Source organism: Nicotiana tabacum, chromosome 17 (genome assembly GCF_000715075.1).
Source record: "Nicotiana tabacum cultivar K326 chromosome 17, ASM71507v2, whole genome shotgun sequence".
NCBI lineage: Eukaryota > Viridiplantae > Streptophyta > Magnoliopsida > Solanales > Solanaceae > Nicotiana > Nicotiana tabacum.
In genome coordinates, this window is record NC_134096.1 from 144,514,002 (window position 1) to 144,526,986 (window position 12,985).

Below are 12,985 nucleotides of genomic sequence, written 5' to 3' on the forward strand. Positions count from 1 at the left end.
TGTAGTCACCGAAATATGTGTTTGGTAGTATATGTCTCATATTTAAGAAAAAAAATAATAAATAACCGAAAAATCGAAAAACCGACAAAAACCGAATCGATAAAAAACCGATTTAATTGATTTGGTTTGATTTCAGTATTTAAAGAACCAACTTACTTGATTTAGTTTCTTTTTAGAGAAAAATCGATCCAAACCGAACTATGAACACTCGTACGTGCAACACCAAAGAAGTATTTTAACATATGAAGTGCTTAAAATAGAGCACTCTACAATTTCTTAAATTTAATTAAAAGACTTGCTTATCTTTCTTTTTTTCTTTTGGTCTTTTTTATTTTCTTGGATCCTCTTTTGTCAAATTAGAAGACTGTAGATACTGCGGATAACAGTAAACCGAAGAAACTGGCGGAAGCTGCACTCCACACGGCATCATATTATTGGCCAAATATGAGCTGTCAAGTTTGGGCGTTCACCAAATAATTGCCTTTCCATCGGCTATATAAAGCACGACAGAGAAGTCAGCTACGGTTTTCACTGTGATTCCGACTTCAGATTTTCTTCCCTCTGCAATCTTTCCGCCTGCGACGGCCGGCGGCCGGAAGTTGCACGTGCCGGTTCCAAAAAAAAAAAAAAGAGAGTAGAGGAACGGGTAAACAGTAGCTTGAAGATGAAGATTTTTGTGAAGACTTTGAAAGGCACTCACTTTGAGATCGAAGTGAAACCGGAAGACACCGTAATTATCAACCTTTTTCTCTTATTTTATATCGTATACGCTGCTCGAAAATTTTAATTTTTAGCAATCTAATTTGAGCGTCAAATTAATTAGCTCTAGCGGCATTGTAATCTGATTAGGGTTTTAGTTGCAGCTCATGTTGTTTTAGGGAACCACTTCAGTATACGTTTGAATGCTGCTTAGTAAATATTTTGGGTCATGCTTATGTTACTGCTTAAATAGTACTTGAATTTGGCGTTTCCCGAATAATTGTTTACTTCTCATTAGTTTTTAATTGTTGTACTGCAAATATTGCAGTACTTGACGATCAATTACTTGTTGCTGGTGTTGTAAAATGTTCCCTGTACCATTTTGCATAATGGCCATGGTAGTTGGACTAGTTGCATAAAAGTTGGGTTGCAAAAAGTGCTTCAACTTGTGGTTTGTTCAAGAGGTGCAAGCTTCGATATAGTTTATCTTTTCTTTTGTGTGTGTGGGGGGTTTTTTTTTTTTGGGGGGGGGGGGGGAGGAGGGAGGTGATCTGAATTACTTAGCTTTTTTATATTTGCTGGGGACAGTGGTTGTGGATATAGGTGTTTTGGTTTTAAGACTTCTTATATCAAGTTGCCTGATCAGGCATGTCATGCGGCCATATCATACTTAGTTGAAATAGGGGATATATGTTTGAATATAAATGTATTAATCCTACTATTAGTTTTAGTGTTGCATTATGTATCATTTCTCTGGTAATGTTCCCTCTTTTCCCCTCCTTTCCCTCCCTTGCCCTTTCCTTTGCATAAGCTGATGACCAAAATGGCTGATTATTCAGGTTGCGGATGTGAAGAAAAACATAGAATCAGTTCAGGGACAAGATTTCTACCCCGCTGCACAACAGATGCTTATTCATCAGGGTAAAGTTCTAAAGGACACTGCAACGCTTGAGGAAAACAAAGTTGCTGAAAATAGTTTCGTGGTCATTATGCTTTCCAAGGTACCAACTGTGCAGTTACAAGCATGTGCTGAGCAATAGGCTCTTCTATTGTTTAGCTTGACTTGAGAAAAGTTTAGGGGGAGGGGCTTGAAATTGGAAGGGCAGTTCTTCTTCTGTGAGCTGTGTGAATATGTCTTTTGTTTTGTTGGCTGATGTTGGTACTGTCCATATTTTCGTGGTTATTGTAGAATAAGGCCTCATCAACTGGAACCTCGTCTTCTCGAGCAGCTCCTTCAGATACGGTGAGAGCTTAATACCTTCCTAAGTTTCTCTTCTCTTGCTTGCATCACCACCACACTCTTTGCTTTCAGAATAAAATATATCTTCGCTTTAGATGCATTTATGCACCTCTATCTATTGCTTGGTGTGGCGATCTTCAGCCCTGGTTTGATGGTTGAGACTACATTTAAGTAATTTTTGCCACATAACTTATTGCGGAAAGAGATACGGCTTTGAGTAATGGCTATATTTTCATTTTCTCTTGTAGAATATCGATTCCCATGCCATTTCCGTGTAGCACTGCAAGTGTAACAATATTTTATTCAAGCAGTTGAAAGATGGTTATGTCAATCTAGATTTTGAGAGCTGATAACAACTGTTTGACTAGGCACAACCAGCTAGTTCCACTGGGCAAGCCCAAGCTAGACAGACAATAACAGCACCTCAAGCTCCCGCTGCAAGTGCTGCACCGTAAGTTTCTCTTCCTGGTATCTTTGGTTTCGTCACTGGTAGGTTTTACTTGAAATTTCTTTTCCCTTTTGTTGTTTTTGTTGGTTTAGTTTTAAGATTTGTTTGCTTTGCAGTCCACAATCTACTTCTGAGTCTGCTACTGCTCCTGCCCCTGTGCCTGGTGATGCTAGGTGAATACATATGACATGATTGTTTTAGGGACCTCCCTTTTATTTATGCTCGCGTTTACTATGTGATTAGTCTTGTCTTTATTGAGTATTACTCCATTCTGTCAAACAGTACTGTAACAGATGTGTATGACCTAGCAGCGTCAAACCTTGTTGCTGGAAGTAACTTGGAGGCCACAGTTCAACAAATTCTTGATATGGGTGGTGGAAGTTGGGATAGGGATACAGTTGTGCGTGCTTTACGTGCAGCATATAACAATCCGGAGAGAGCTGTTGACTACTTGTATTCTGTGAGTCTGCAGCTAATTTTGCTTTTGAGATCCTTGTCCATGTTCATTCTCTTGCACCTCATTCCTGGTTGGACTTTCTATGTGGTAAATTCAAACTTACGTGGTAGTTGGTTGTGCAGGAGTATCTGTGTATCATGTAGTACAGTGTTGATTTTCTTCTCCTTCTGCATGATCACCTTCCTTCTCTCTCTATGTTATCCTTCTCTTTCCCTGGTTTGTCTTCCACGATGATATTTTTCTTCTGCAATTTCTCACTTAATTGGTTAAAATGATGAATCTAGTTGTCTGGTTAATGTGAGAGATGCGGATTAATTCACCTTCTTGACCTTGGAGAGAACCTTCCCTCCCTTTTCTTCATTTTGTGCATTTGTTTTTTGATTAATGAGTTATCCCCTCTTTCAATTTTTTTAACGGTGTTTGACTGGGCATGGAGTTTATAATACTCATTTTGACTTGTGTGGTATATTAGTCGTAGTGGATGAAACCAATAGAGTGTTAGGTAAACTATTGCGAAAAATAACAAAAGCTCATATCAAATTGATTTGAATTCATGGAAGTTGTGAAAGATGGATAGAAATGGAAAAGCATCAAAACATTTCGGAACATCCTAAAATGAAGAGAGAGATAAATTGAAATTACAGGGAGTAGCTTTTATTGACAAAAGAGGCTTTTATTGAAAGCCCCGATTTACAAGTTGTATACAAGAGAGAGTTCACTATACAAAAACAGCTTCTAAAATCCTATCCAATCATCTATATAAACATGGGGTTTGCTGTGTACTCCAAACATACACAAAAATAACATAATGTTCTTACTGTGTAGCATTGAGTTTTTCCAACTCCTCAAATTTCTGTTGCATTTCTTTCTAGGTCATCCAAAACATGCACTCTCTCACGTTGTGTATTGCATTGCCTTTCTAGTTTATTCATTTCTAGGGTTTAGAGCCCGTTAAGATTAGCTTGAAAAATGTAGCTTTTAAGTGTTGTAGCTTGTTTTATAAATAAGCAGTTACCTATTTGGATAAAAGTGCTGAAACTTAAAAAAAGCTGTTGAAGTGTTTGGTAAACAAGTGCTGGTAAGCACTTTTTCCTGTTAAAAAGACAGAAATATCCTTAAAGCTGTTAACATTATAAAGGAGCCGATTACTATAATATATTTAATTCTAAATTAATGCAAATAAATAATAATTTATATTTTAATTTAATTTCAATTTAAATTGATTATTTCAGATAGTTTTTATAAATATAATTCTTAAGCACTCATTTTCCACCACTTTCAATCAAGTAAACTTCCATAAAAATGAAACGAGCTCATTGTCTTCCATAAATAAGAAAAAGAAAGAACAAAAATTATGCATTTTGACTTCTTGTTCTGAAGCATCTCATAAATTAAAGCTAAAACATAAAGCTAACACTTCAAATATACTTTTAAATTGACTCAAATACAATATTCATATAATTACAAGCATCAAGCTTCATAAATTTCATTAGCAATCAAATCATGAAGATCCATCCAAGGGAGATCACTTTGTTTTTCTACATTTCTCGCATTTATGTTGTTATTAGCTCTCGAAGATGTACCAATATCATGATCAATAGATAGAACATATCTCTCATTCTCAGCTGCTCGGAATGCATCATCCACATTGCATTTTTTTCTAATATAGTTGTGAATGGCCATAGTAGCAAGTACGATGTCTCTTTGAGTGTCATAGAAAGGCATGTCTCGCAAAATAGGCCGCCTTGCTTTCCAAACTTCAAATGTGCGCTCGACAATAATTCTACAAGAAGAATGCAAATAGTTAAATTTTCAATTCGTCCTCTTGGTTCTCGCAATTGTCGTGTCGCACCGCGGCGAAATTCTGCTAGGTGGTATCTCACATTATCTCCTTTGTATGGAGCCATATATCCCTTCATGTGCGGATATATAGAGCTATATATCCCTTCAACTTGTGTAACGATTGTTCCTTAATTTAAAGAAAGGGAGATATCGTCCGTTACATGGCTTGAGCAGGATATCCACACATGAAAGGATATATGACTTCACACAAAGGAGATAATGTGAGATGCCACCTAGCATAATTTCGCCACGGTGCGACACGACAATTGCGAGAACCAAGAGGACGAATTAAATTAAATATTTGCATTCTTCTTGTAGAAATATTGTAGAGCGCACATTTGGGGTATAGAAAGCAAGGTGGTCTATTTTGCGAGACAAGCCTTTCTATCATATTGACACTGTTAGTTTACAGCATGTATATAGTGTAGTATTGTCCCACATTGGTAGAAGAGTAGTATGTCCTTGTATAGTATAGCTATAAATAAGGACCTCTTGTATTGTATTGTTCATCTAATATCAATAACATATTTTCTCTCGTGCCTTCTCACATGGTATCAGAGCAATTGTGAGAGACTTATCGCTGTGCATAAATTCCAGCGATTCCGGGAAAGAGAAATCGCTGTGCATAAATTTCAGCGATTCCGGGAAAGAGAAATCAGTACTTTTTTTAAGGCTATTTTCTATCTGCTTCATTTCTGTCAGTGTTGTGCAAAATCCAACACTACCACAAGAGTCGTCACTGTCCGGTAACCAAACCCCAATGAAAAACTCCGGCAGCAGCCTCCTCACGCGCCACCAGAAGCTCACGCGCGTGAGCTCACGCGCCGGCGCGTACGACCACTTCCGGTCATTTTTTGAAAATCTTCCTTCAGAACAGTTGGGTCGCCTGGTAATTCCGATCCTACCCCTACTGTTTTCATTTCATTCCGACAACGTTGAGTTTTTTTCCGGCAGCTATAGTACTATTCCGATAGCTACAATAGATTCCGGCAAGCTACAATATTTCTGTATTCTGTTTCTGTGTTTCCGTACACTGTTTCAGTGGATTACCGTTGATTCTTTCTCCTATTTGGTAATAATTTGCAACAATGTCTTTGGGATTTGATGTTTTTGGGTTTAGAAACATGAGTTCTGGAAGCTCTAGTGCTATTATTACCTCGGAACCTTTAATGGGAGGTTCAAACTACTTAGCTTGGGCTTCATCTGTCGAGTTATGGTGTAGAGGTCAAGGTGTTCAAGATCATCTAATCAAACAGTCTAGCGATGGAGATGAAAAGACAATAGCACTTTGGGCAAAAATCGATGCTCAGTTATGTAGCATCTTGTGGCGATCTATTGATTCCAAGTTGATGCCCTTGTTTCGTCCATTCCAGACATGTTATTTGGTTTGGGCAAAGGCACGCACCTTATACACTAATGACATATCTCGCTTCTATTATGTGATATCACGGATGACAAACTTAAAGAAGCAGGAATTGGATATGTCTACTTACTTGGGTCAAGTACAGGCAGTCATGGAGGAATTTGAGAAGTTGATGCCAGTTTCTGCTAGTGTGGAAAAACAACAAGAGCAGCGACAGAAGATGTTTCTCGTTCTTACCCTCGCTGGACTTCTTAATGATCTTGATTCAGTACGCGACCAGATTTTGGCTAGTCCGTCTGTCCCGACAGTTGATGAATTATTCTCTCGATTACTCCGCCTTGCTGCAGCACCAAGTCCACCAGTGATCTCATCACAGATACTTGATTCCTCTGTTCTTGCATCCCAGACAATGGATGTTCGGGCATCTCAAACTATGGAGCATAGACGAGGAGGAGGTCGATTTGGAAGATCTAGACCCAAGTGTTCTTATTGTCACAAACTTGGACACACTCGTGAAATGTGCTTTTCCTTACATGGTCGTCCACCCAAAAATGCTTACATTGCTCAGACCGAGACTCCAGGTAACCAAGGATTTTCTTTATCTAAAGAAGAATATAATGAGCTCCTTCAGTATCGAGCAAGTAAGCAGACATCTCCACAAGTAGCCTCAGTTGCTCAGACTGATACTTCTGTTACTGGTAATTCTTTTGCTTGTGTTTCCCAGTCTAGCACTCTTGGCCCATGGGTCATGGACTCCGGCGCTTCTGATCACATCTCTGGTAATATATCACTTTTGTCAAATATTGTATATTCACAGTCTCTTCCCACTGTTACTTTAGCCAATGGATGTCAAACTAAGGCAAAAGGAGTTGGACAAGCTAATCCCTTGTCTTCTATCACCCTAGATTCCGTTCTTTATGTCCCTGGCTGTCCTTTTAGTCTTGCATCTGTTAGTCGTTTGACTCGTGCCCTCCATTGTGGTATATATTTTATTGACGATTCTTTTATTATGCAGGACCGCAGTACGGGACAGACAATTGGTACAGGACGTGAATCAGAAGGCCTTTACTACCTTAACTCACTCAGTCCTTCCACAACATGTCTAGTTACAGATCCTCCAGATCTAATCCACAGACGTTTAGGACATCCGAGTTTATCCAAACTTCAGAAGATGGTGCCTAGTTTATCTAGTTTGTCTACATTAGATTGTGAGTCGTGTCAACTTGGGAAACATACCCGAGCCTCCTTTTCGCGTAGTGTTGAGAGTCATGCAGAGTCTGTCTTCTCCTTAGTTCATTCTGATATATGGGGTCCTAGTAGAGTCAGTTCATCCTTGGGATTTCGTTATTTTGTCAGTTTCATTGATGATTATTCAAGATGTACTTGGTTTTTCTTAATGAAAGATCGTTCTGAGTTATTTTCTATATTTCAGAGTTTCTGTGCTGAAATCAAAAACCAATTTGGTGTTTCTATTCGCATTTTTCGCAGTGATAATGCCTTAGAATATTTATCTTCTCAATTTCAGCAGTTTATGACTTCTCAAGAAATTATTCATCAGACATCTTGTCCTTATACCCCTCAGCAAAATGGAGTTGCTGAGGGAAAGAATAGGCACCTTATTGAGACTGCTCGCACGCTTCTAATTGAATCTCGTGTTCCGCTGCGTTTTTGGGGCGATGCAGTTCTCACAGCTTGTTATTTGATTAATCGGATGCCTTCATCTCCCATCAAGAATCAGATTCCGCATTCAGTATTGTTTCCCCAGTCACCCTTATACTCTCTTCCACCTCGTGTTTTTGGGAGCATGTGTTTTGTTCATAACTTAGCTCTTGGGAATTCAGAAGGGATATCGTTGTTATTCTCCCGATCTTCGTAGGTACCTTATGTCAGCTGACGTCACATTTTTTGAGTCTAAACCTTTATTTACCTCTGCTGACCACCATGATATATCTGAGGTCTTACATACTACTCTTCTACCAATGTGGGACAATACTACACTATATACATGCTGTAAACTAACACTCCCCCTCAAGCAGGTGCATACAAATCATATATACCGAGCTTGTTACATATATAACCAATACAATGGACAGATTGATCGACTTAAGGCCCGTCTTGTTGCTAAAGGATATACTCAGATATTTGGGCTCGATTACAGTGATACCTTCTCTCCCGTGGCTAAAGTGGCTTCAGTCCGCCTTTTTCTATCCGTGGCTGCGGTTCGTCATTGGCCCCTCTATCAGCTGGACATTAAAAATGCCTTTCTTCACGATGATCTTGAGGATGAGGTTTACATGGAGCAACCACCTGGTTTTGTTGCTCAGGGAGAGTCTCGTGGCCTTGTATGTCGCTTGCGTCGGTCACTTTATGGCCTAAAGCAGTCTCCTCGAGCCTGGTTTGGTAAGTTCAGCACGGTTATCCAGGAGTTTGGCATGATTCGTAGTGAAGCTGATCACTCTGTGTTTTATCGGCACTCTGCTTCAAGTCTCTGTATTTATCTGGTAGTATATGTTGATGATATTGTTATTACTGGCAATGATCAGGATGGTATTACCAATCTGAAGCAGCATCTCTTCCAGCACTTCCAAACTAAGGATCTAGACAGATTGAAGTACTTTCTAGGTATTGAGGTTGCCCAGTCTAGCTCAGGTGTTGTTATTTCTCAAAGAAAATATGCTTTAGACATTCTTGAGGAGACGGGGATGATAGGTTGCAGACCTGTTGACGCTCCGATGGATCCGAATTCTAAACTTATGCCAGGACAGGGGGAGCCGCTTAGCGATCCTGCAAGCTATAGGCGGCTGGTTGAAAAATTAAATTATCTCACAGTGACTAGACCCGACATTTCTTATCTTGTGAGTGTTGTAAGTCAGTTTATGAATTCTCCCTGTGATAGTCATTGGGATGCAGTTGTCCGCATTATTCGATATATAAAATCGGCTCCAGGCAAAGGGTTACTCTTTGAGGATCGAGGTCATGAGCAGATCATTGGATACTCAGATGCTGATTGGGCAGGATCACCTTCTGATAGACGTTCTACGTCTGGATATTGTGTTTTAGTAGGAGGAAATTTGGTGTCCTGGAAGAGCAAGAAACAGAATGTAGTTGCTCGGTCTAGTGCAGAAGCAGAATATCGAGCAATGGCTATGGCAACATGTGAGCTAGTCTGGACCAAACAATTGCTCAAGGAGTTGAAATTTGGTGAAATCAGTCGGATGGAACTTGTGTGCGATAATCAAGCTGCCCTTCATATTGCATCAAATCCGGTGTTCCATGAGAGAACTAAACACATTGAGATTGATTGTCACTTCTTCAGAGAAAAGATACTTTCAGGAGAGATTGCTACAAAGTTTGTGAGGTCGAATGATCAACTTGCAGATATTTTTATCAAGTTTCTCACTGGTCCTCGTATTGGTTATATATGTAACAAGCTCGGTACATATGATTTGTATGCACCTGCTTGAGGGGGAGTGTTAGTTTACAGCATGTATATAGTGTAGTATTGTCCCACATTGGTAGAAGAGTAGTATGTCCTTGTATAGTATAGCTATAAATAAGGACCTCTTGTATTGTATTGTTCATCTAATATCAATAACATATTTTCTCCCGTGCCTTCTCACATGGTATCAGAGAGACATCGTACTGGCTACTATGGCATTCACAGCTATATTAGAAAAAAATGCAATGCGGATGATGCATTCCGAGCAGCTGAGAATGAGAGATGTGTTCCATCTATTGATATTGGTACATCTTCAAGAGCTAATAACAATATAGATGCGGGAAATGTAGAAGAACAAAGTGATCTCCTTTGGATGGGTCTTCGTGATTTGATTGCTAATGAAATTTGTGAAGCTTGATGCTTGTAATTATTTGAATCAATTTAAAAATATATTTGAAGTGTTAGCTTTAACTTATGAAATGTTTCAGAACAAGAAGTTAGAATGCATCATTTTTGTTGTTTCTTATTTATGAAGAACAATGAGCTCATTTCATTTTATGGAAGTTTACTTGGTGGAAAATGTGTGTTCAAGAATTATATTTATAAAATTATCTTAAGTAATCAAATTAAATTATTATTTATTTGCATTAATTCAAAATTAAATATATTGTAGAAATCAGCTCTTTTATAATGTTAAACAACTTTAAGGATATTTCTGTCGTTTTAATAGAAAAAAGTGCTTACCGGCACTTGTTTACCAAACACTTCAACAATTTTTTTTATGTTTCAGCACTTTTATCCAAACAGGTAACTGGTTATTTATAAAACAAGCTCCGGTACTTAAAAGCTGCTTTTAAGCACTTGTGCTAATAAGCTACTTTTTTCCAGCTAATCCAAACGGGCTCTAAGTAATTTCGTTGGTCAAAATAAAATGACTTTTAAGCTAAAAACGGAGAAGTTAGGTTCAGCCAACTTTTGGCTTTTTTTAAGCAGTTTTTTCTTTTGCCAAACACTCCAAAAAGCTAAAAAGTGCTTAATAGCTGGTTTGACTAGCTTTTAAGCCAATCCAAACGGGCTCTTAATATCCATTTTAAGCTGTTATGCTTAGGAAATGGGACTAATAAATGAATTAAGAAAATATCTTATATGGTCCTCCGTCCTCGTTTGTTGTCTTATTAAAGTGTACACCGCTATGTTCTTTTATTTTCTGTGGTTGCATCTTTAGCCTATCCTGAAAACACATGATTTTCTTTCAGGGTATTCCTGAACAAGCCGAAATTCCGCCTGTTGCCCCTACAGCTGCTGCTCCTGCCAGCGGACAGGCTGTAAACCCTTCAGCGCAAGAGGCTTCACTACCCACAGTTCCTTCCAGTGGGCCAAATGCTAATCCTTTGGATCTGTTTCCTCAGGTAGTAAGTATACCTGGAAGGTTAAATTTGCTTACTTATTGTTCGTTCTGGCCTTATCCTAAATTTGTATTTACCCAATCAGGGTCTACCAAATGTGGGTTCAAATGCCGGTTCTGGAAATTTGGATTTTCTACGCAATAGTCCACAGGTGGGTTATACACTTTCTCCAAAATAGATTATATAAATTTGAAAGCATAATTTTATATCCTTCTCCATTAACAGTTCCAGGCCCTTCGAGCAATGGTTCAAGCCAATCCACAAATCTTGCAGGTATTGGATTATACATGCTATGACTAATTGTTTGTTTGCTCCAAGTACTTTCAGACTTGCTAGAACCATGACATTTGTTTATCTGCAGCCTATGCTCCAGGAGTTGGGTAAGCAAAATCCGCATTTGATGCGGCTTATTCAAGAGCATCAACCCGACTTCCTGCGCCTCATCAATGAACCTGTTGAAGGGGAGGGGTGAGAACATCTGTTATTACCCGCCTAAACTGTTTTTCTGCATTTTAGAGCTTGTTCTATATGTGTCTTAGTCAATCTATTCTAGATCCTTTCTTTACCATCTTGAGCATGTATGCAAGACTGATTTTCTCACTATATGGTGTATCAAGGAATGCGCTCGGGCAGATGGCAGGAGCAATACCACAAGCGGTGACTGTTACACCTGAAGAGCGTGAGGCTATTGAACGTGTAAGTTATTTAGTTATCCTTTAGCTTTCATCAAATAAGTCGTCAATGGTAGACCTTATTTCATAATAGAATCTAGAAGGTTAAAATGTCACGGGGAACTTAAATGGGTAATTAACTGTTGCAAATGTTTTGACGTAACACTAGGCCATATTGAGAGTTGGGTTTTGAATTGTGTCACAATCATTCTGAGAAAGATTGCATTTGCAATTATTGATGTTTTAATGCGAATGTTTTTACTTTGATAGCTGAAAATGCTGATGGACCAGCTATGCAAGATATATAGTCAGCTAATATAAATTTCATGTATTGTCTATTACGGTTAGTGATATTATTTTGGCAGCTTGAAGCTATGGGGTTTGATCGAGCTTTAGTATTGGAAGTATACTTTGCGTGCAACAAAAATGAGGAGCTGGCTGCAAACTATCTATTAGATCACATGCATGAGTTTGACGAATGACATGGATTGAACTGGGTGCTATTTGACCTGTTATAGTTTCCATTATACGTTGTTTTTCTTCTCTTCATTTTAAATGTGTGTGACTTCCTTCCTATATATCTTGCCGTGTGGAGTACATTTTATTTCCTCATTCCCAGTGGCAAATCTTGGATACTCGGACCCTTTTGTATAATGGATATTATATCAGTAAAATCGTGCCCTAAAGTTAGACTAGGTACTTTTTTCCCAGTTGCCAAATCGGCTCTTGCCTTACCTCGGTATCTTTTGTGCTTAATTTACAGAATGTCCCTTGTAGAAAAAAATATCATCGTCTCAAATGCTGATAGCTACTTAACTAATTGGCTGGGACATGAGACCACAATACTATTATTCCTACTTCCGGGGCAAGGAAGGTGTACGAGAATTCGCTCCCCTTAAACAGATAGAATTCTCTCGTACATAAATAACCTTTTACTAAAGTGAAAGGAGAAAAACATTGGTGGATAATTTACTATTTAGTCCTTTTTCTTAACTATCCAATCAAATGTATAAACGTTAAACGAAATAGAATGTTCTCGTTTACAGAATATGGTGAGATAACAAGAGCATCTCTATTGCCTTTAACAATCAAATTTCTTTGTTTTTCTCAACTTCTTAATCAAAGAACTACTATGGAAGACAAGCTGGTCTCCACGGAAAGTGGCATTATTGTGGTCCTTTTTTATCTCGTCTGTTCTTCTGTTGCTTTTCACAAAGTGGGAATGTTGTTACATCCACTGTCTTTCCCGTTATGTCAAATTTTATTGCTTAAAAGTTTGACGGAAACTATTGAAACCAACTTATCTCACTTTAAACTTTTAGTAATGTGCATCTAAAGTGAATGGTTGCAAGTTTCAATTTAAACGTATATCGCAACACAGACCAATATTTTCCTGCTTAATGGCCACTCCAGCGGAAAA

General features: G+C 38.5%; 1 protein-coding gene across 1 annotated transcript; it reads left to right on the plus strand.

Moving 5' to 3' along the window:
* Positions 1 to 508: 508 nt before the first annotated feature.
* On the plus strand, positions 509 to 12,260 carry LOC107796487 (ubiquitin receptor RAD23d). Its single transcript, XM_075235240.1, has 12 exons — positions 509 to 730; positions 1,539 to 1,700; positions 1,889 to 1,942; positions 2,308 to 2,390; positions 2,504 to 2,560; positions 2,670 to 2,847; positions 10,745 to 10,897; positions 10,980 to 11,045; positions 11,120 to 11,167; positions 11,256 to 11,362; positions 11,512 to 11,590; positions 11,931 to 12,260. Exons 1-12 carry the CDS (start codon positions 665 to 667, stop codon positions 12,045 to 12,047), a joined length of 1,170 nt encoding a protein of 389 aa, XP_075091341.1. The 5' UTR covers positions 509 to 664; the 3' UTR covers positions 12,048 to 12,260.
* The last annotated feature ends 725 nt before the right edge of the window (positions 12,261 to 12,985 follow it).

Bases quoted from the DNA above. Each gene is read 5' to 3' on its own strand.
- LOC107796487 (XM_075235240.1), top strand. From the start codon at position 665: ATGAAGATTTTTGTGAAGACTTTGAAAGGCACTCACTTTGAGATCGAA. The intron at 731-1,538 runs GTAATTATCAAC...CTGATTATTCAG, and splicing joins AAGTGAAACCGGAAGACACC to GTTGCGGATGTGAAGAAAAA. The intron at 2,848-10,744 runs GTGAGTCTGCAG...ATTTTCTTTCAG, and splicing joins CTGTTGACTACTTGTATTCT to GGTATTCCTGAACAAGCCGA.